The sequence below is a fragment of the Balaenoptera ricei genome, chromosome 10 (genome assembly GCF_028023285.1).
Source record: "Balaenoptera ricei isolate mBalRic1 chromosome 10, mBalRic1.hap2, whole genome shotgun sequence".
Lineage (NCBI taxonomy): Eukaryota > Metazoa > Chordata > Mammalia > Artiodactyla > Balaenopteridae > Balaenoptera > Balaenoptera ricei.
Window position 1 is genome coordinate 102,113,190 of NC_082648.1, and position 19,048 is coordinate 102,132,237.

General features: G+C 53.4%; 1 protein-coding gene across 2 annotated transcripts in view; it reads right to left on the reverse strand.

The window, feature by feature from the left end:
• The window catches only part of PHF21B (PHD finger protein 21B), a 98,984-nt gene that overhangs the window by 3,097 nt on the left and 76,839 nt on the right, over positions 1–19,048 (reverse strand). For both annotated transcript variants that reach the window (XM_059937138.1, XM_059937139.1), the window contains exons 5-12: positions 17,364–17,504; positions 9,323–9,374; positions 6,859–6,935; positions 4,424–4,478; positions 3,393–3,415; positions 2,233–2,391; positions 797–872; positions 370–473 (exon numbers count right to left, since the gene is read on the reverse strand). In XM_059937138.1, the coding sequence (XP_059793121.1) occupies positions 370–473; positions 797–872; positions 2,233–2,391; positions 3,393–3,415; positions 4,424–4,478; positions 6,859–6,935; positions 9,323–9,374; positions 17,364–17,504 (687 nt within the window). The remainder of the gene's footprint in view (positions 1–369; positions 474–796; positions 873–2,232; positions 2,392–3,392; positions 3,416–4,423; positions 4,479–6,858; positions 6,936–9,322; positions 9,375–17,363; positions 17,505–19,048) is intronic.

Genomic DNA, 19,048 nt, shown 5'->3' on the forward strand with positions numbered 1-19,048 from the left:
TCACCACCACCACCATCACCTCCATCATCATCACTGCCATCATCACCACCACCACCATTATCATCATCTTGTTTATCACCACTCTACAGGGAAGAAATCACTGTGTTCACTTTATACAAGAAAAAACTGAGGTTCAGAGATGGTCAGGGCCTTGCTGAGGTCACAGAGCTGAGAAGGAGCAGAGCCAGATGCTCAGTTGCTTAATAACTATTTGTCGAATGAGTCACAGAGCTGCCTTCTCCACCTGCTGACTCGCTAAGTGATGGTGGTGAGTCTGTCTTCCCCTGGGGCCTCCGTAACCAGACAGTGATGCTTTGGCTCTACATGCCGCGGTTCTAAGGGCAGACCCCGCGCCCCCGCCCTGCACACCTTCACTGCCGAAGCCAGGCGCCGGTCCCGCTCCTCCAGCTGCCGGTGCTCACTCTGTAGCTCGCTGCCCCTCTGCAGCAGCTTCTGCTTCTCCTCTTCTTTGACTGTGAAAGAGAAGACCAGGCCCCACAGGGAACTGCAGGCAAGCAGGGGCTGGACCGCGGCTGAGCAGGAGAGGCAGAAAGAATCCTAGGCCCAAGCCTATAGGTCATTCTGGCCACATCCTCCTGCAGGGGCCGGTGGCTCTCGCTGGATGCACGGGGGCTGGAATTGCATCCCCGCAGTAACTGCCCTGCACACAGGGCTAGTCCCAGGGGTCTTTGGCCCAGAACAGCCTCCGCTGGGCCCAAAGTGAGTCCAGCGGTCTAAGGGCGGGGGTGGACAAAAGGGAATCGGTGCCCTTTCCCAGCTCCCGAGGGTGTCTTACCTGTCTTGTGGGTGACGTAGGAGTGCACAATAGCCAGCATCCCGGTCCAGGGCACACCTTCATCTTTCTTTAAGGCCTGGAGGGCAGACGGGGAACTGAGCCAGCAGACAGTCCGGGGGCCGCCACGCCCTGGCTGTGTAACCCGGGCTGGCGGGGGGACGAGCTCCCTGGGCTGTCATAGCCACCCTCTCCCTAGGTCCCCACAAAACCCAGAGTGACAGGCACTCACGAGAGTTGTGTTTTTTGAAAAAAAGATGACCTCCCAATGATTTTACAAGTAATACATTCTGTAGAAAAGCCTACTTTTAAAAACACTGATACTTCCCCACCACCTAGCCACACACAGGTATTTTCTCCCAGGTTTTTATTATTCCTCACACAGTTTTTTCTCAGACGGCTGATGATCAAACTATACAGCAGCTATAAAACCTGTTTTTTCTTTTTCTTTTTATTTATTTATTTATTTATTTTTGGCCACACCACATGGCACGTGGGATCTTTCCCAATGAGGGATCGAAACTGCGCCCCCTGCAGTGGAAGCGTGGAGTCTTAACCACTGGACCACCAGGGAAGTCCTATTTTTATTTTTTTAAAATATAATCCCACATAGTGAATAAATCCCAAAGAATCGCAAAATCCTTGTAAAAAATCATTTTCAATGACCACATCTCACTGAGTAAAGCGCTGGAATCTACTTCACCAACTCCTGGGGGGAAGCCAGGTTGTTTCCTTCTTCTCCCTTTTATAAAGAAAGGCTGAGGGGCTTCTTTTTGCACAGAACTTTTCCTGTATAGAACTATTTCCTTAGACTCTATTCCCCAAAGCAAGATGCTGGGTTTAAAAAGTGTACACATCTTTGAGGCAACATGTAAGAGTGCCCGCTTCACCGCACCATCACCGAAGGGGGTGTTGTCGTTTTTGCTAATTTGATAGCTTTTCATTTGCGTGTCGTTATCAGTGAGATCAAACATGCTAACTGGCACTGTTTTTTGTGGTTTTTGTTAGTTCGGTTCTTCCCCGGGAAATCTGGAGTCACGACGTCAGACAGCTGCAGAGAGAGCCTCTCTCTGTTCACTACACCCGTGGTCCTCCACCGGCCGTGTCTGGGATGGCCATGATGGGGGTTGCTATGGGCATCTAGTGGGTGGAGGCCAGGGACACTGAACGCCCTGCAGTGCACAGGACGGCCCCCAAAATGGATTATCCTGGGCCAGACGTCAATTGTGCCCAAGCTGCGAAGGCCTGTTCTTCACCCAGCTCCTCTCCTCACCCCTGCACTGCCCTCCCCGTCTCTGCTCAAGGGGGGGGGACGACCCAGGAAGCAGAGACGGTCTGAGTGGCCTCAGATACTGTGCCCGGTGAAGGAGGGCCCTGCGGTTCCAGGAGATGGTGAGGGTGAGGGTGCGGCCGCTCCCCAGGGACACGGCCTCCTGTACCTTCTGCTGGCACTTGGGGCACACCCACACGCCCTTGGGTGCTGTCTTGAGGGGCGGATCCAGGCAGCTGAGGTGGTAGGCCCCTGGGCAGGTACCGCAGGGCTGCAGGTTGGCCCCTCGCTTGCAGGCAGTACAGTGTTCATCGTGGGTGATCTCGTTCTGGAAGAGACGGGAGGGTGGGAGGCGGGTCAGCCGGGCTGGGGTGCAGGACCTGCCTGGGACCCAGCTCTTCCGCCAGGGTTCTCAGCAGCTCGGGAAGGGCAGGAGGAGGAGGGGTGATGACCAAGGGGGCACAGGCCTGGGAAGCAGGAGGAGGAGAAGCATCTGGGTCTCCTGCCTCAAAGCCGGCACCCCTCCAGGTCTGTGCGCTCCGCGCAGCAGGACTCGGGCTCAAGGCACCTCCTGTCCCCGCGCCCGGGCCGGCCTACAGCTACAGGGTGGCTGCAGACAAAGGCTGCCCGCAACGGCACCGATCGGCGACGCTGCAGGGTTATGGCCGCAAACAACACGGCCTAACGGGAGTTTCGTCACGTGGTGCTTTTTAGCGGTGTGACTGTTACAGGCATGGAGGGACTGGAAATGTCCTTTACAATTAGATCTGAAACTTAGTAAAGAAAGACGCTGAAAATAAACTCTGAAGCCGTGCGCACAAATGAGGTCATGACCAGCCAGCATCCTGGGAAGCAGGGACGTGGTGCCCGCGTGGTGGGTTGGGGTCTCGCACGATCACTGAAACGTGGGCGTGTGGGGTGAGACCCTGAGACCCAAGTCCAGTCCCTTATGAGGTAGGGAATGAGGACCAGAGAGGACCAGCTCTGCCCAGGGTCACACAGCGAGGCCAGACAGAACACACTGGCACCTAGCATTGGCTGCTTCCATTCAGGCCTTCGTGGCTCCCGGTGTCCCTGCGTCCGGAGGGCTCCTGCTTGAACCTGCGGGCTGAGCCCTGTGGTGACGTCCAGCTGGGCCGGGCAGGCTGAGAAGTGGACTGGTGTTGTACAAAGGCCTCAGCACCGAGGACGGAGCCCGAGGCCCTCAGCTCCACTCCAGGGCAGCAGGATGCTGGGGTCCCGCGCCCCTTGCCAGGAGTGACCCTACCTGGACTGTATGGAGAGCATGTCCCCCCCCCAACCCAGGCGTGAAGACCAGGGGACACGTACCTTCCAGCAGGGGTCCTCATTGGCTAGCACAGGGAAGAAGGGTGGAGAGCATGTTAGAGGGCACGGGAGGAGCACCCATCAGGACTGGAGTCCACGAGGCCCAGTGTGAAAGGAGCATGATGGGAGTATCATAGGCCCCAGTGACTCCTGGGTCCTCACCCAGGGCCCGATGGGAGTGTCACAGGCCCCAGTGACTCCTGGGTCCTCACCCAGGGCCCGATGGGAGTGTCACAGGCCCCAGTGACTCCTGGGTCCTCACCCAGGGCCCGATGGGAGTGTCACAGGCCCCAGTGACACCTGGGTCCTCACCCAGGGCCCGATGGGAGTGTCACAGGCCCCAGTGACACCTGGGTCCTCACCCAGGGCCCGATGGGAGTGTCACAGGCCCCAGTGACTCCTGGGTCCTTACCCAGGGCCTGATGGGAGTGTCACAGGCCCCAGTGACACCTGGGTTCTCACCCAGAGCACCATGGAAGTAAAGGTCTCTGTCCCAGTCATGGCCAGGACCCACCCAGAGATAGGTTCATCGTGGCCCCTGAGCTCCCTGAGGCACGTGGCAGCAGTGAGCTGTCCAGCGGAGGGAACATCGCTCCAGGGATCCCTCAGAGTGACTTACTGTCAACTCGTTTTCAGCCATAACCCACTTCCATTCTAGTGAGTGATGCCAAACCACATATTTTAATGATCACAAAACAGTTTTCTTTTTAATTTCTGGAAATCATACCATCCATTGGGGAAAACAGTTCCTGCGTGTACACAGCACTCGACAGTTTACAAGGTGCTGTCACGTTCCCCCCTCCTGTCACTGTCCCAGCTCTGAGAGGCCGGGACATTATGGGCCCGTTTTCTATAGGTCAGCAAACCAAGGCCCAGGGAGGTAACGTGGTATGTGAGGGCAAGCGTGGCCATGGCGCAGAGGGCCTGGTGAGCCGCGATGCGCTCTCCACCGGTCAGCAGCTATGTGGCCGCTGCTGTGGAGGGAGGTATGGCCCAGCCCAGCCCCACAGCTGCCCTGCGGGAGAAGCGCTTACCTCTTGCTGTGAGGAACAGGGGGGTGTTGAGATAGTTGGACGCCAGCCGCTTCCTCTGCAGGGAACAGAAAACCAAACCAAACCACCAGATCATGGGGAGCCCTCCTTGGCGACACTGACCCCACCCAGGGCTCGCCCAGGGCTCACCCAGGACAGGCTCTCCATCCTGGGCTCCGGACTCCAGCCGGACACCCGCAGCCAGAGGCAGAAACGGGTACAGACACAGGGGCGTGGGGAGGGGGAGAGACAGGTCGGCCAGGGCAAAAGCCAGCAAAGGCTCTGCCCAACGGGTCCATCCCTGCTCCCCGTGGGCACATCTGCCCCATTCAGGAAGGACGGTTAGGGCTCTCCGATTGGGGCAAATCAGTAACAAAGCTGACGTGTGGTTGTCCATCTGTGTTCGTCCTGTATCTTCTTTCTCAGCTGGTTCTGGGGTCCGGTGGGGAAATGAGGTGCATTATGGATTGGCTCGCTAAACCCCACTTCTCGGCATGAGTTCAAGGAACCCTGACAACAAAGAGTGGCCCCTGGTGCCCAAAGCATCACGGGTAGATGGAAATTCCTGGTATATTCCAGAAGGTGGCTTTAGTCCTGGGCTTTAGCAAACACAGGCCACGTGGGTTCAGACCTTGGTGGTTCGACATGGCTTTGGCTGTGGCAAGAAGATGGTTCTAGACTTGGGTGATGGGCTGTAAACCCATCTCTCTCAATGTGATTGGGCCGTGTTCAGGGCCAAGGGAGGGACCCACGGAAGCGATGCTCCTGGGCTGTGTCCAGGGCTCAAGGTCACAGGGCTTTGCGTCGGCTCTTGATTCGCTAATCAGGTCACCTCTGGCCGTGGCCACAGGCTTCGGAGAAGAGGTCACGGCCATGCCCACAGAGCAGCGGATGCTTCCATCAGTGAACACAACCAAGGGGACAGCGCCCGTACTGTACGGAGGACACACCGTGTCCCTGGGTGGAGATGCAGAAACGGCTCCGTGACTCTCACAAACGGGGCCCAGCGCTTGGGGCCCTGTCTCAGGACACAGCTTGCTCAGAAAATTGGCGAGGAAGTGAACAGGTATAAACACGTGTGTTCTCCGAGCAGGAGTCGGGGGACAGTACAAGCAAGGACAGGCGGGCGGGCGAGGAGCTAGGCGACGCAGACACAGGTGGGCTCTCCCCACGGGGCCACCCACGGGAGCCTCCCTCCCAGCGAGGGCCAGTCTGTGAGCCATAGATTTGGGACCACTGGCCCAGGCTGATGAACGCCCCAGGGGAAGCGAGCACGGCATTTCGGTGACCCTCCTCCGGGCCCTGCAGAGCCTTGCTGGCCTCTGGAACGTGCCAGGCCCTGGCCTCTGCAGACACGGCTCCACGTCAGGGGGCTGCCCGACTTCGGGGCCTTCAGGCAATGGCTTCCGTTCTAGGGGAAGATTCCGGGGAGTTTTCCCTAGGAAAGCGCAGAGCATCTGGGAAAGGGCGCTGGCAGCCTCTGCAGAGCCGGCTTCTGGGAGATGACATCTGGATTTTAGCCTAGAGTTTTGGACTTTAATTTGCAAGGGCAAGAAGATCTCATTCTGGATTCAGTTCCTCCCTGGGAATGTGCTGATGGGAGGGGGCCAAGATGCTCCCTGGAAGGCATCCTTACGTCCTGACACTGCATCACTGGCTGGTGATCGGTCACTCTCACCATCTCCTTACAGGGCCGCAGCGGGCCCCGGGCGGGCAGCCTGGACGGGATTTGGACTGGGAGGGAATTCCCTGCCTTGGAGTTCACTTTAATGCCCTATTTTACCAGTTTCGGCTATCCGGGGAAAGTGCACGCCGCCCACCATGAGGAAGCAGTCTTGGAGCTGGGGAACCGCCGTGTGAAGGGGAGCTGGGCTCGGTGCGTCGGGAGGAAGGAAAGCTGGGCATACCTGGCCATATCTCTTGTTCCTGGCCTCGCGCCTCCACGCGGAGGGAAGTCAGCTGCAGTCACGGCCGCTCCCTTCCCTCCTCCCACTCCACTCCTCCCCGGGGGAGACAAGGAACCACCCTCACGCAGCCCAGCCCCTTCCGGGCCTTTCTCTCTGTGGCCTCACATTCTCGGCTCTCCAAGTCATGAGCTCGGCCGAGCCGGCCGGGCTCCGCAGTTGGGCCTGAGTGGTCCCGGGAGGCCCGGGCGGCCAGCACTGCCCGCGACCAGACCTCACGCCGGATAATCAGGGTGAAGAATCGGAGCCGCTGCGACCGGCATCCCCGACCACACCCCCCAGGGCAGCCTAGGTGAGGAGCCCCACTGACACCCCGATCCTCTGCATCTGTCTCTCAACTGATTCTGAGCCCAGGAGGTAAAGAAAGAATTACTGACGGCACTCCCTGAACTCTAATCCCTGGAGGGGCAGGTGAGGGAGGCCAGCCCAGGGGAGACTCCCCCTTCCCCGGTGTGGAGACGGCGGGTCCCTCACCTCTGTCTCCAGGAGGCCGCTGTAGGCGGGGTTCGCTGTGCTTCTTCTCTTCCGTTCCTGGCGCTTGCTCTGGATTTCTGGAAAGGCACAGATGCAGCAGTTACTGGCATCTTCCTGCCCCAGGACCCTGGATGCCTCCTCTGCAAACCCCCGGCGCCACCATCCCTTCCTGCCCTGCAGCCTCTCTGCCCAGCATCTGCGCCCCAGAGCGGCCCCGGGCGGGTGGGTGCCCCCCGGAATCGCTCACTCTGAGGCAGGACAGACCTGCTGGCCCCAGGCTGAAGGCCTGACTGGTGGGAGGCTGGGAGGTACCCAGAATCCAGGCACCTGCTCTCAGCAAGGCCCCGTGTGCCATCATCCGGCCCGGGGATGTCTCTCATGGGACCTTGGGGACAGCAGATGCCCGTTGGTCAGACGCTGGCCTGGCTGAGCTGCAGGGGGGGACCCCGGGCTCCTGGGAAGGGCAGGTGCAGCCTCTGTTCGGCAGGCTGACCCCCCGGGACGCCAGGCACGAGTCCTGCTGATGGGGCCCGGCGTGGTGGGCCTCATGCAGCTCGAGAACTGGGTTTTCTCTCCCCCTCCTCATTTTCATTTTCTTCCTTTTGCTTTGACTGCCAGGTGGGCCCTGTCTCTCTGTGTGTAGCTGTTTTGACATTATTTCCACATCTCTGTCTCTTGGACCTGATTTCTTCTTTGAAACTGCCTCAGTATTATTCGTGTGTTTCCTGTAAGGCACCTCACACTCTCTTTGGGAAAAGATAGGGTCCAAATAAATAAGTATTTAGGGTATCATGGGCGAGAGGGAGGAGAGTTTTCACAATGAGGATGATTTAGAAAAATCATAACATTCCCAAATGTATTCGCAGAGTGCTTTTATCTCAGTCGCCACGACACCCCTGCGAAGTCTGAAGATGTGGTTTTCCTCACGTTGTAGATGAAGAGACTGAGGTTCAGAGTGGGGAAGGAGCCCGCCCAAGGTCACCCAGCCGTAAGCAGCATGGCCAGGACCTGAACACGGGACTTCTGACATGGACGTGCAGGCCAACCCCACTGCCCCAGGCTGCCTCCATGGCCCCAAAGGCAGAGCATAAATAGCTCTCAAAGGCCGCCAAGCACAGCTGGCTTCCTTACACTCAAGTTCAAGCAGGTGTATTCAGACATTCAGATGGAAGGCTCAGAGAACCCCTTCCAGCCCTGCACAGCAGAAGGAAGGGGGCCACGAGCAGGGGCTGCTCAGATGAGACTTGCCCGCTGGGGCCAGGTGAGTGGAGCCTGGGGGTCTGGGTGGCTGGACCACACCCCTGTCCCTCTCCACCCACATCTCCACCCCAGCTGCCGCCAGAGAGCGAGTCAGACCCAGGGAATGCAAAGGGAGGCGGCCGTGGAAAGGCCTGGACCTACCTCCTGGGCACGTTTGACTCAGCTATGCATGGGAGGCCCCGGCGAGCTGCGTGGGGTCCCCAGGCCCCTTCCCTTCCCCGGGCTTCAGTCACTTACCTGCTGTGATGGAGAGAACCTCCACCCGAGATTAAAGCCTGTAAGTGCCTCGGGCACTGGGGGATTCAGTTCATTCCCTTCCTTTCCTCGATTTTAGGGAGGAAAAGCAAGTTAGTTTTCCTTCCCAAATCCAGATTTACTGGGGGTGTAGGGATGTTTTCACTTTATAAAATATCTTTAGCGGTGAGGTCAGAATCGTGGAAAACACCCTGAGCTGGGAGTCGGGAGACCTGGATTCCAGCCTGGGCCTGATACTGACTGGCTGTGGGACCCTGAGCAAGAGAATCAAGCTCTCTGGCCTCAGCTTCCCCACGAGTGCAACCAGAAGGTTGGTTTCCATGCTTTCCAGGCCCTTAGAGTCTATGACGATGCAGAGCTCATTTGTGATTGCTCTTTTCGGTAAAGTCAAACAGCACCTGTAGTGTCACGCTGACCTGGCTGCTCAAATAATGTTCTCATTTCCACCGATGGGTTTGGGGGCAGACAGAGCCCATGGGCCAGTTCGATAGCAGGGGAGGTGGCGCTGGGCACTCCTCTTGGTTCTTTACGACAATCCCAGGAGGAAGAGTGGGTTATTATCCCATTTCACAGACAGAGAAACTGAGGCCCAGAGGAGCTGGGTGACTTGCCCAAGCCTGAGTAGTTAGTAACGGCCGAGCTGGGCACGCTGCTCTTACCACTTCACTGTGCTGCCTCCAACTTGGGGGCAGGGAACCCACAAGGTCCCTCCAATAGACACAGTGGGTTTTGTGCACAGTCACAAGCTGGGAGAGCAGGCAGGAGCCTTGGTCTTTATGATGACCACCTGGCACTTGGCACCAACCACGCAGAAGGTGGGTCATACCCGGGCGCTGCCATCTGACCGGGAATCCGAGACCCACCGCTTCTGTCTGATGCCAATTCAGCACACACCCCCACCCCCCGCCATCCCGCGGGCCAGGCCCAGCTCTGCCACAAGCGTCCTCACCTTCCAGATGCTCCGTCGTCACCAGGCCCAGCGCTACCATGAAGGCGATTTTCTGAGGGAAGGAAACAGAGAAGGGTTAACGCGGCTTTTCTATTTTGGGTTTCCTTAGTTTTCATTTAATGCCCTTTCTCTGTCCCAGGACCCCACCCAGGACCCCGTATGACATCAGTCATCCTGTCTCCTTAGCTCTTCTGGGCTGTGAAGGTTTCTCAGACTGTCCTTGTTTTGGATGACCTTGGTCGTTTGAGGAGGACTGACCAGGAATTTTGTAGGCAGACCACAGAGGTGAAGGGCCCTCATCCCATCCCCTCAGGGCACGTGCCGTCAACATGGCTGATCACTGTGACGTTGACCTTGATCACCTGGTTGAGGTGTGGCTGTCAGGCGTCTGCTCTGCAAAGTCCCTCTTTACTCCACCCCCGTCTACGCTGTCCTCTTTGGGAGGAGGTCACTACGCACGGCTCACATCTAGGGAGGTGGGGATTAGGTCCCACTGGTGCTTTTTTTTTTGGCCATATAGACTTTTAAAAAATTGTACGTAGTAGAATTTATTGATATTTTCTTTTGCAGTGTCTGGATTTTTGCATCTTAGCTAGAGACTCTGAGTTTAGAAAGCAAGTTGCTTATGTTTTATCTTAGTACCTAGAGCTTCACTTTTTCCAGTTAAATTTTTGATCTGTTTGGCATTCATCCTGTTGTATACGGTGTATATGGATTCATTTTATTCCATGTGGCCACTCGTTTGTTCCAATACCATTGATTGAAAATTCCATCTCTCTGCTTTTCACTGATTTGAGGAGTGAATCATACACTAGATTATCATACAAACACACACACACACACACACACACACACACACACACACACACACGGCCTTCTATTCCGTTCCTTAAATCTTCCCATCTATTCATGAGCTACCACCTCACTTTTAGTTATCAAGGCTTTACAGTAATCTGATAGCATTAGAATCCTGTCCCTGTTTTTTCCTGTTCTGAGCTTCCTCGGTTCTTCTTGTTTATTTTTTCATGTGAAATTTAGAAACCATTTTTGGTAGTTCTGAGAATGAGGGAATCAGTTGGTATACTTCCTGGGATGATGTTAAAATTATAAATTAACTTAGGACATAATGACAGCCTAATAATATTAAATTTTCCTCTCCAAAACCACAAGGTGCTTCTGTTCTTTCTTTGTCTTCAGAAGTTTCAAACTTTTCCTCAAACAGGTATTGATTATCACGTTTATTCCTTGGCATTTCATCCTTCTGTTGCAATCGCAAATGCAGTTGTCTAGAAAGCTTCTAACAGGTTGCTATGTGTTTCTCTAAAGACTACTGACGTTTGTAAGTTAATATCACACCCGCCGCCACGCTGATTCTCTTATTGTCTGCAGCAGTTTTTCCATTGAGATTCTCCTGGGTTTTCTATAGCATCTCAAATAGCGACTGTTTACTCCTTCTTTCCAGTTTTTACTTCAATGCTGTTAAAAATAGTTTGCCTCAATTTGTCAGCTTTAAATCATATTCTTCGATCCACTGACAGTCCCAATGCTACAAACGTGACAATCTGAGAGCTTATTCCTCCTCTCTACCTTCTCTCCCTCGCTCTCTGTTCCCTTAGGTGAATCTTACACATTAATATTTATGTGGCATCTTATACGTGTAATATTTACATTCTGTTCCAGCACGCTTATCCTGTTTGTTTTACTCTGTAGTTAAATATGCACGACGCTCAACCAGCGTTGGTGCCAAGCTTTCCCAAGCGTCTCGTGGTCGATGGGGGTTGAGTTTCTAGTAGTTTCTCACGAATGGCTCAGGGGAACAACATTTCCTGAGTTCTTGGCAGATTTAAAACCTTTAGTCTGTGGCCTTTCAACGTGAAGGACATCTTGGTTGCACATAAGATCCTTGGGTCCCCTTTTCCCTTCCCGCTCTCCTGTGTTCTGGACTGAATGTTGCTGTGGAAAAGTTAGAAGCCGGCCCAGTTGTTCTCCCTCTAAAGCGACTTGATTGCTTTTGCCTGGATGCCTACGGATCCTTTTGTTTCCATTAAAAGTCAGCGACTTTACTGGGCTGTGACCCAATGTTAACCCAGCACACGCGTCAACTTCCCCTGGTACCTAGTGTGTCCTTGCAGTATAGAAATTAAAGTCTCCTTTTATTTCAATAAATTTTCTTGAATTACCTGTTTTTTAATTTAAAACATTTTTAATTATTATTATTATTTTTTGGGCTGCTTTGGGTCTTCGTTGCTGCGCGTGGGCTTTCTCTAGTTGCAGCGAGCAGGGGCTACTCTTCGTTGCGGTGCGCGGGCTTCTCATTGCGGTGGCTTCTCTTGCGGAGCACGGACTCTAGGCGCGTGGGCTTCAGTAGTTGCAGCACGTGGGCTTCAGTAGTTGCAGCACGTGGGCTCAGTAGTTGTGGCTCATGGGCTCTAGAGCACAGGCTCGGTAGTTGTGGTGCACGGGCTTAGTTGCTCCGTGGCATGTGGGATCCTCCCGGACCAGGGCTCAAACCTGTGTCCCCTGCATTGGCAGGCGGATTCTTAACCACTGTGCCACCAGGGAAGTCCCTTGAATTATCTTTTAAAAACAGTGAAGCATCACCACACCATGAAAAGTCAGGCCCATCAGATTCAATCCTGTAAGACGTGTGCTCACATCAACACAAGACTACTAAAAATGATTGAGGTGGCCGCAGAGCGGCTCAAACAGGGATTCTGAGGTCCAGCAAGCTTCAGCCAATTGATGCCAGCACAGGCTGCAGTTTGGTTTCACCTGGTTTCAATGTCACTTCTAGGGTCCTGTGGCTGAATGGACAGTGGCCTCTAGGAATCTGCCAGTCCTGGCACCCCCTTCACTGGCCTGAACTGGGAAGACTGGGCTGGGCCAATACCAGTGGAGCTCATGCTCTGCCTCCTGGTTCCCCACTCAGCCTTCCCTTCCCTCCAGCCCTTCCTCCGCAGAAGATAACGTCAGCCCACCATCACTGACATAACAGGAGCAAACTGCCTACCACATTATAGCCAAATTCATATCGCAGGGAACCGTGGGAAAGTTTTACTGGAGCTCCTCTGCCCCATCATCCCGCTTTTCTTCTTTAAAGCCTCCAATTATCCACCTGTTGTATCTTCTTTGCTTGTCTTCTCTAGGTACCACTTCCTAATATTTAAAAATCCATTCTTTCTTTTTTGTTTTGTATCCTTCTCTCACTCCTGCCTCCTACGTCTTACTCTGTCTTCTGCTGTGTCTATGGTGCCCTGTGCTCCTCCAGTTATGTATTTATGTGATGGTCTTACTATTTTTTCCTGAAAATTTTCAGCTCACGTTTCCCTCTCTCCAGTACTTCGGCCATTTAGCCATCTCTTTCCTCAGTCCTTGTCTTTCAGCGCTGCAGTTTCCTTCTTAGTAGTGATTACTGTATTGATTTCTTTCTTTTAATTCAGAGTAGAATACTGGACTTTGGGGGTAGTATTTTTTATTTATGGTAAAAATCGCTTCTCTTTCTCATATTTCTCCTTACGGTGGCTTTGTACTGACTTCACTCTTCAAATACGGTGGCTCAGTGGGATTCTGTTTTATCACGCCTCCTTGCTGCCCAACAAGGTCAAGGAGGGTCTGTGGCACCTTCTCTGCTCCTGGAGGCCTTACGGAGGTTCTCTTTCCATATTCCTTTGTGTGGTCCCAGCCCTGTCTACCCTAAGTGCAGCTCATAGACACTGCCTGTCCTTTTGCACTTGAATACAGACTTGTGATCCTCAGTATGGCTGACTCTTTCTGCAACCTGCAGCTCCCTGGCCTTCAGCAAGGCCCCGCCCACACCACTCAGTTCTGCTGCTTCATATATATATATGAATATATAATTTATACATATATATAATTTTATATATATATAAAATTACATATATATAATTTTTTATGCTTCTTTGCATCTCTGTGGTGCCATATTCCAAAGCACTAATCACCTCTGTTCATCCTGTCTAGTAATTTTTTTAAAATTTCAATCACCATGTTTTTCATTACCAGATTTTCAAATAATCTTTGTAACCGTCTGATGTTTTATTTTCATGATTTTTTTGCTTCATTATTCCTTATTTATTTCAAGTGGATGTTATTCCTTTATCTTTAACTTCTTTGAGTATCCTAAACATATTTAAAAGTCATTGCTATGAATACGCCACAAAATTAGCTTTACCTTGAATAAATTCATGTTCCAAAAGTTGATTTTATTGATTGTCCTTCTTAGCATTAGATTGCATCATGTGTTTTACAATTCTGTCTACAGACTCACCTTGGGCACTGCTTCTTTTCTTCTCTGTTTTATGTTTCATTTTCTCTCCCTACTGCTTACCCTCGCCTTATAGCAAGTTTGCAGTCACCCTGGCCTTGCCCAGCCCAGGGGTGGCCCCAGGCACAGGCTGGCTCCTGGGCTAGCAGGGAAGCCTGGCTCTGCTCCTCTCTTGCCAGAAGAATTTTGGGGACCCGCTGCCCTTTGGGAGCTGCCTGGTCACCCTCATCTGATTCTGAACCTGGGGGTCACAGTCTGGAGCATCCGTCGTGCTCACTGCCTGTGTTTCTGGGACACAGTGATGCACAGCTACATCTTTACTACTGGCTCTTCCAGCACGCTATCTGTTGTTGCTGAGGGTTTGCGGCAGAGAGGTATGGTCCAAGCGAGAACTCAAAGCCTTTCCAATGGGGGCTGTGCTCTGATGGGTTTCAAGAAAGGGGGTGACCAATACAAAATTCAGGAGACCCTGCCATTTTTGATGATATGGATGAAACTTGAAGGCATTATGCTGAAAGAAATAAGGCAAACAGAGAAACACAAATGCTCTATGATTTCACTTATACATAGAATCTTAAAAAAATGAACTCATAGCAACAGAGAACAAATTGGTGGTTGCCAGTGGCAGGGGGTGGACCTTGGGGGAAATGGGTGAAGGTAGTCAAAAGCTACAGATTTCCAGTTATATGATAAATAAGTACTGTCCAGCATTGGACTGGAGTTAACAATACTGTCTTGTAAATTTGGAAGTTGCTAGGAGAGTAGATTTTAAAAGTGCTCATCACACAAAAAATAAATAACCATGTGAGGTGATGGATGTGTTAAACTACAATCACCCTGGTGATCATTTTGCAATATACACATATAGCAAATCATTATGTTGCACACCTTAAACTTATACCATGTAATATGCCAATTACATCTCAATAAGTTCTAAATGGAAGAATTTTTTTAAAAAGAAGAGGGGTGACTTGGTTGTTTCTGAATTGCAGAAAGATCCTTCTAGCTGCAGGGAAGAACCCATCTAGGGGTTGGGAGCCTGGGCAGGGCCAGGGCAGGAACCGGGGCTGTGGCAGCAGGGATGGCGTGGAAGGAGGGAGCATCTGTGTGCACGGGTCTTGCCCAGAGAGGCGGCCGGGGCTGGCGTGTGGCAGGGCTGGAACAGGGCTGGAACTCCTGCTCTGGCTGTCATTCCAGACATGCTAATCTGAGGGTGACCAGCTTGGACAGATGCTGCCTGAGGCCAGGATAATGAGTAGCACAGAAAAGGCCAGGCTCTGTCCTAAAGAAGGCAGAGGACTTGGAACAGGAAGGAGCTGATGGGGCCTGGGGCAATAGCCTGGAGCCCCAATTCTGTCTGGGTTGAGTGGCGGACATGCTAGCCTCTCTCAGTCCGCCTCCTCGTCTGTACAATGAACACTGTAATTCCTGCCCCACCTACTTCGCAGAGCTGCTGGGAGGATGCGGGAGAGAAGGGGAGGAAGCACGGTTAGCTATGAAGGCCCACTCGGCAGAGAGGTGGCCTCACCGCACGGGTCCCTTTGATGCCTTGGGTGGGCATTGTCATCTCATCTCATCTCACAGGCGCCTGTGGGCTCAGAGGTGCTGGGCGTGTGGGGTGTGTGGACACTGGGACCTCGACAGCCGCTACCCCAGAAGCCACCGTAGAGCTGAGCCTTACAAACAACCGTCAGTGTCTCTTGACCCCAAATCCACGCCCCACCCCAGGACCCCTGAGCCCGCGTCTGGCTCAGCTGGTGAAGTTTCTGGGGCAGCTGCTGCTCTGGCCTCAAGCGCTCCTGACTTAGATTCTTCATGAACAGGTTCAAAGGCCACCATGAAACCCGCGTCTGTGCAGCACGACTGGTCCCAGCCCTCTTCTGAAAGCAACTTTAATAAGGATTTTTACACCAGGACGTGTTGTAATTGCAAGTTCTATTTAAGTCATTACATATATTTACACTAATTATGTAATTAGATGTAATTATACTAATTGTATAAATGCACAATAATTGACTAAGATATACTTTGAAAGAACAAAGAGAATCTACCCAGAAAACCTTCCCAAAAATTAAGGGTGCAGCAAACCCCATGGGAGGACAGAAGTGTGCTCATGGGAGCCTGAGATGTGAGCTGGCCCCAGGCCTCACGCTGCTCACGGTAGGTGCTCATACACTGCCACCAAATGGAACGGATTGTCTCTCTTGAGACAAAACTGGGCCTGAGGCCACAGAGGATACTGGCTCCATCTCAGCCTCGGTGAGTGGTCGACTCTGAATTCCCAGTGGGCTTTCTAGACATGTCAAAGGACAATAGCCAAGTCCCTCTCCTGCTCAAAGATATTCCATGGCTCCCCACTACCCAAGGAATCAAGTTCCACCTCGGCAGCATGCGTCGGGTCTTCCAGGATTGGGCTCCGATGTCTATCTTTAACCCCATGTCTAGAAATTCTCACGCACACATGCTACCCATGGTCCAAACAGACCAGCTGACTTTCCTGGGAGTGCTGAGTCCTTTCCCCTCTGCCCGGGCAGTGCCCTCCCCCTGCCTCTTGGCTCTTTTACTGAAACCCTACCTGTTCCCCTGGTCCCTTCGATTGTGCCCCCTCCACTGCAAGGCCTTCCGCAGTCCTTCCAGATGGAAACACGGCTCTCTCCCTCTCCCTGGATCTCCCACAGCTCAGAATCTGTAACTCTCTGATGACACCTGACATTTTTTAACCCAAGTTCAAGTCCTAGTGGCCGTGCCTGTGTCTGCCAGTAGGAGTGAGTTTCCCTGGAGCCGGGACGAACTACATCTGCCCCATCTCAGTGTCCACACCCTCAGCCCAGAGCCTGGCCTGCAGCAAAGGCTAAGACATGACTGACAAATAAATGAATGGATGAATGACTTCTTTGGATGACAGCACTTTGATAAAAAGAATCAGAAGGAACTGGAGGAGCACAGAGGGATCTCTTCTGCCTGCTGGGGATGGGTGGTCAGGGAAGGCTGCCTGGAGGAGATGGTTTCTGAAGGGAATCTTGTAAGATAACCAGTCAATAGGGAGAGAAATGGGGGCCAGACAGGGGCAGTCACATGGAGAAAGGCCCAGGGGGTGGTGATTTTGGCCCAGGATGGCTGAGGATGCAAGCAGGAACACAAGGACGTCGCTTGCTGTGACCAAAAATTCCACAAAGAGCTGACGTTTAAGGCCTTCAGGGTCCTGCTGTGCCGCCCTCAGACATTCAGTGAACAGTGGGGTGGAGGGAGGAGCAGGGCTGCTTTAGGGCCACACGTGCCAAGAGCAGCGCTGTCCCCTGGACGGAGGGTCCTGAGGACAGGGGGACGGGTGGGGACAGCGGGGGCTTAGGGTGGTGGGTAACAGCCAGCAGTGCCCAGGCACTGTTCTGGGGCCTCGGCAGACACTGACTCATGGGATCCTCCCAAAAACATCGCCAGGAAGGCAGACTCACCCGTGCCATCCTCACAGATGAGGAAACGGATGCGATCTGCTCCCCACCCCCACGCACCTCGCCACACCTGTGCTGGGATGCAAATCCAGGCAGTCTGGTCTACGATTGGTGCTAACCACTGCCCCACGCTGCCGCTCAGCCAGCAAATCCGGGACACACAACGGCTGAGACCTCGGCTCACTGGGCCAGTGCTGCCTGGAGCTCCCACTGCCCAGGGCGGCTGTGCTCTGGGCTTGTCGGAGTGAGGCCCGTCCCCACTCCCTGGGCAGCTGTGTCCTACAGCGGCCCCCAGACCACAGCCACCCACCTCGGGGTTCTCCTGGTTCGGGGGCCGGTCTTCCTTCTTCTTTTTGGTGGCCTGAGCTCCCTGAGATGGTTCCTCTGTGGGTGGCCGCGACTCCGCCGTGCTCTCGGGCTGCGTCTGCACTTGAGGCTGAATGATGATGACCTGGAGACGGGGCAGAGGGGTGAGGGGGGAACTGGAGGGCCCAGGGAGGGCAGGCCCACAGGGCCCAGGGCCAGGCGTGTCCGCCCCAGACGGGCACGGGGCCTCGAATGGCGGGATCACAGAGGAACGAGGAGGCTTGCACCCACCTCTCCAGTCCACGGGGTGCCTGCACCCTAAGGAGAGTCTGCATGAGAAACGGTCCTGATTTAGGAACCAGAAGGCCTGGGTCCAATCCTATGCTACTGTCTCCCAGCTGTGTGCCCTCGGGGAGGTCACTTCACATCTCTGAGCCTCAGCTTCCTTATCAGTAACACCTTCGCAATACCTACTTCCAGGCAGGCTGTGAAGATTCAGGCGGCAAGAACTCAAGGCAGGTTGGTTTCTTTCTCCCCAGTTCACATGCAGGGAAACTGAGGCTGAGAGGGCTCACACGTGCTCCCTGCCTGAGGTCATCAGGTTAGGGAGCAGAGGGGCTGGGACCCTTCCCGGGTCTGTCTGGCTGCCTGCCCTGCACCCCCAACTCCCACCCTGCCCCTTCCTCCCCCCCCACCCAGGCCACTGTCTCCGAGGTGCTCAAACCTGGCCTGGGGGTTCGGGCAGGTGGGAGGAAGGAGGTCCCGTTTTGCTCACTCTGAGGGGCCCTGCCAATCCTGGGGGGATGGAGAGGGGGAGGGGAGTCTAGACCCCACTCAGCATCAGGCAGAGTAGACCCGATCCAGCGGTCCTCATGGGGTTCAGGTCTCATTGGTTAGGGTGAGGTGCCTGGAGCTGAGAAGTTTGAGATTGACTTCTGCTGCCCGGCCTCTCCCTAGGCCACAGTCTCCTTCACCTGTGAATCATCTAACTTATTCATTTTTTTGGACATTGAATTGGGAAAGAATCGTTATCTTTTTCATGGATCTAGGTAAAAGAATTTACCAGGAGCAGCCCTGGGTCTGGCCTCAACCAGGAGTGACTCGAACTGTTTTTCCCTCCTAAGAACACATAGTGACTTGTGAATTTTTTTCTCGGATACTTGCAGCAGACTTTTTTTTTCTTTTTTTTTTTTCTGTGACTTGTGAATTTGAAGCTCTTACGTATGAAGAGAAAATGCATCCCATTTTTCTACTGGCTTAAGGGAAAGGACTTTGTTCTTCTTTGTATCATAATTTTGAAATCCCAGAATTCTCTGGATGGAAAAAAATGCTCCCTTTTTATATTCATGGGAAGAAAACAGTAAGATCCCCCACAGAAAAAAGGGCAAAGAATATCCTCAGATGAGTCACGTGGAAGGAGACAGGATTCCTGAAAAGTACAGGGAAACCTTCAAGTTCAATACTAACCAAAGGAGTTCCACTTTCAACGACCAGCATCTGTTTGCATCAACTAAATGAGCAAAAAGTGTTTAAGAATGACAACACTGAATGCTAGTGAGGTTGCAGTGAAACAGGCACACTGAACCAACAAACGTCTGCTAAGCAACCCCTCTGGACCAGGTACCATCCTGGGGTGCATGTTTCCTCACTGGAACTTGCCATCCGACCCTGGCTGGCGATAACTCTTTA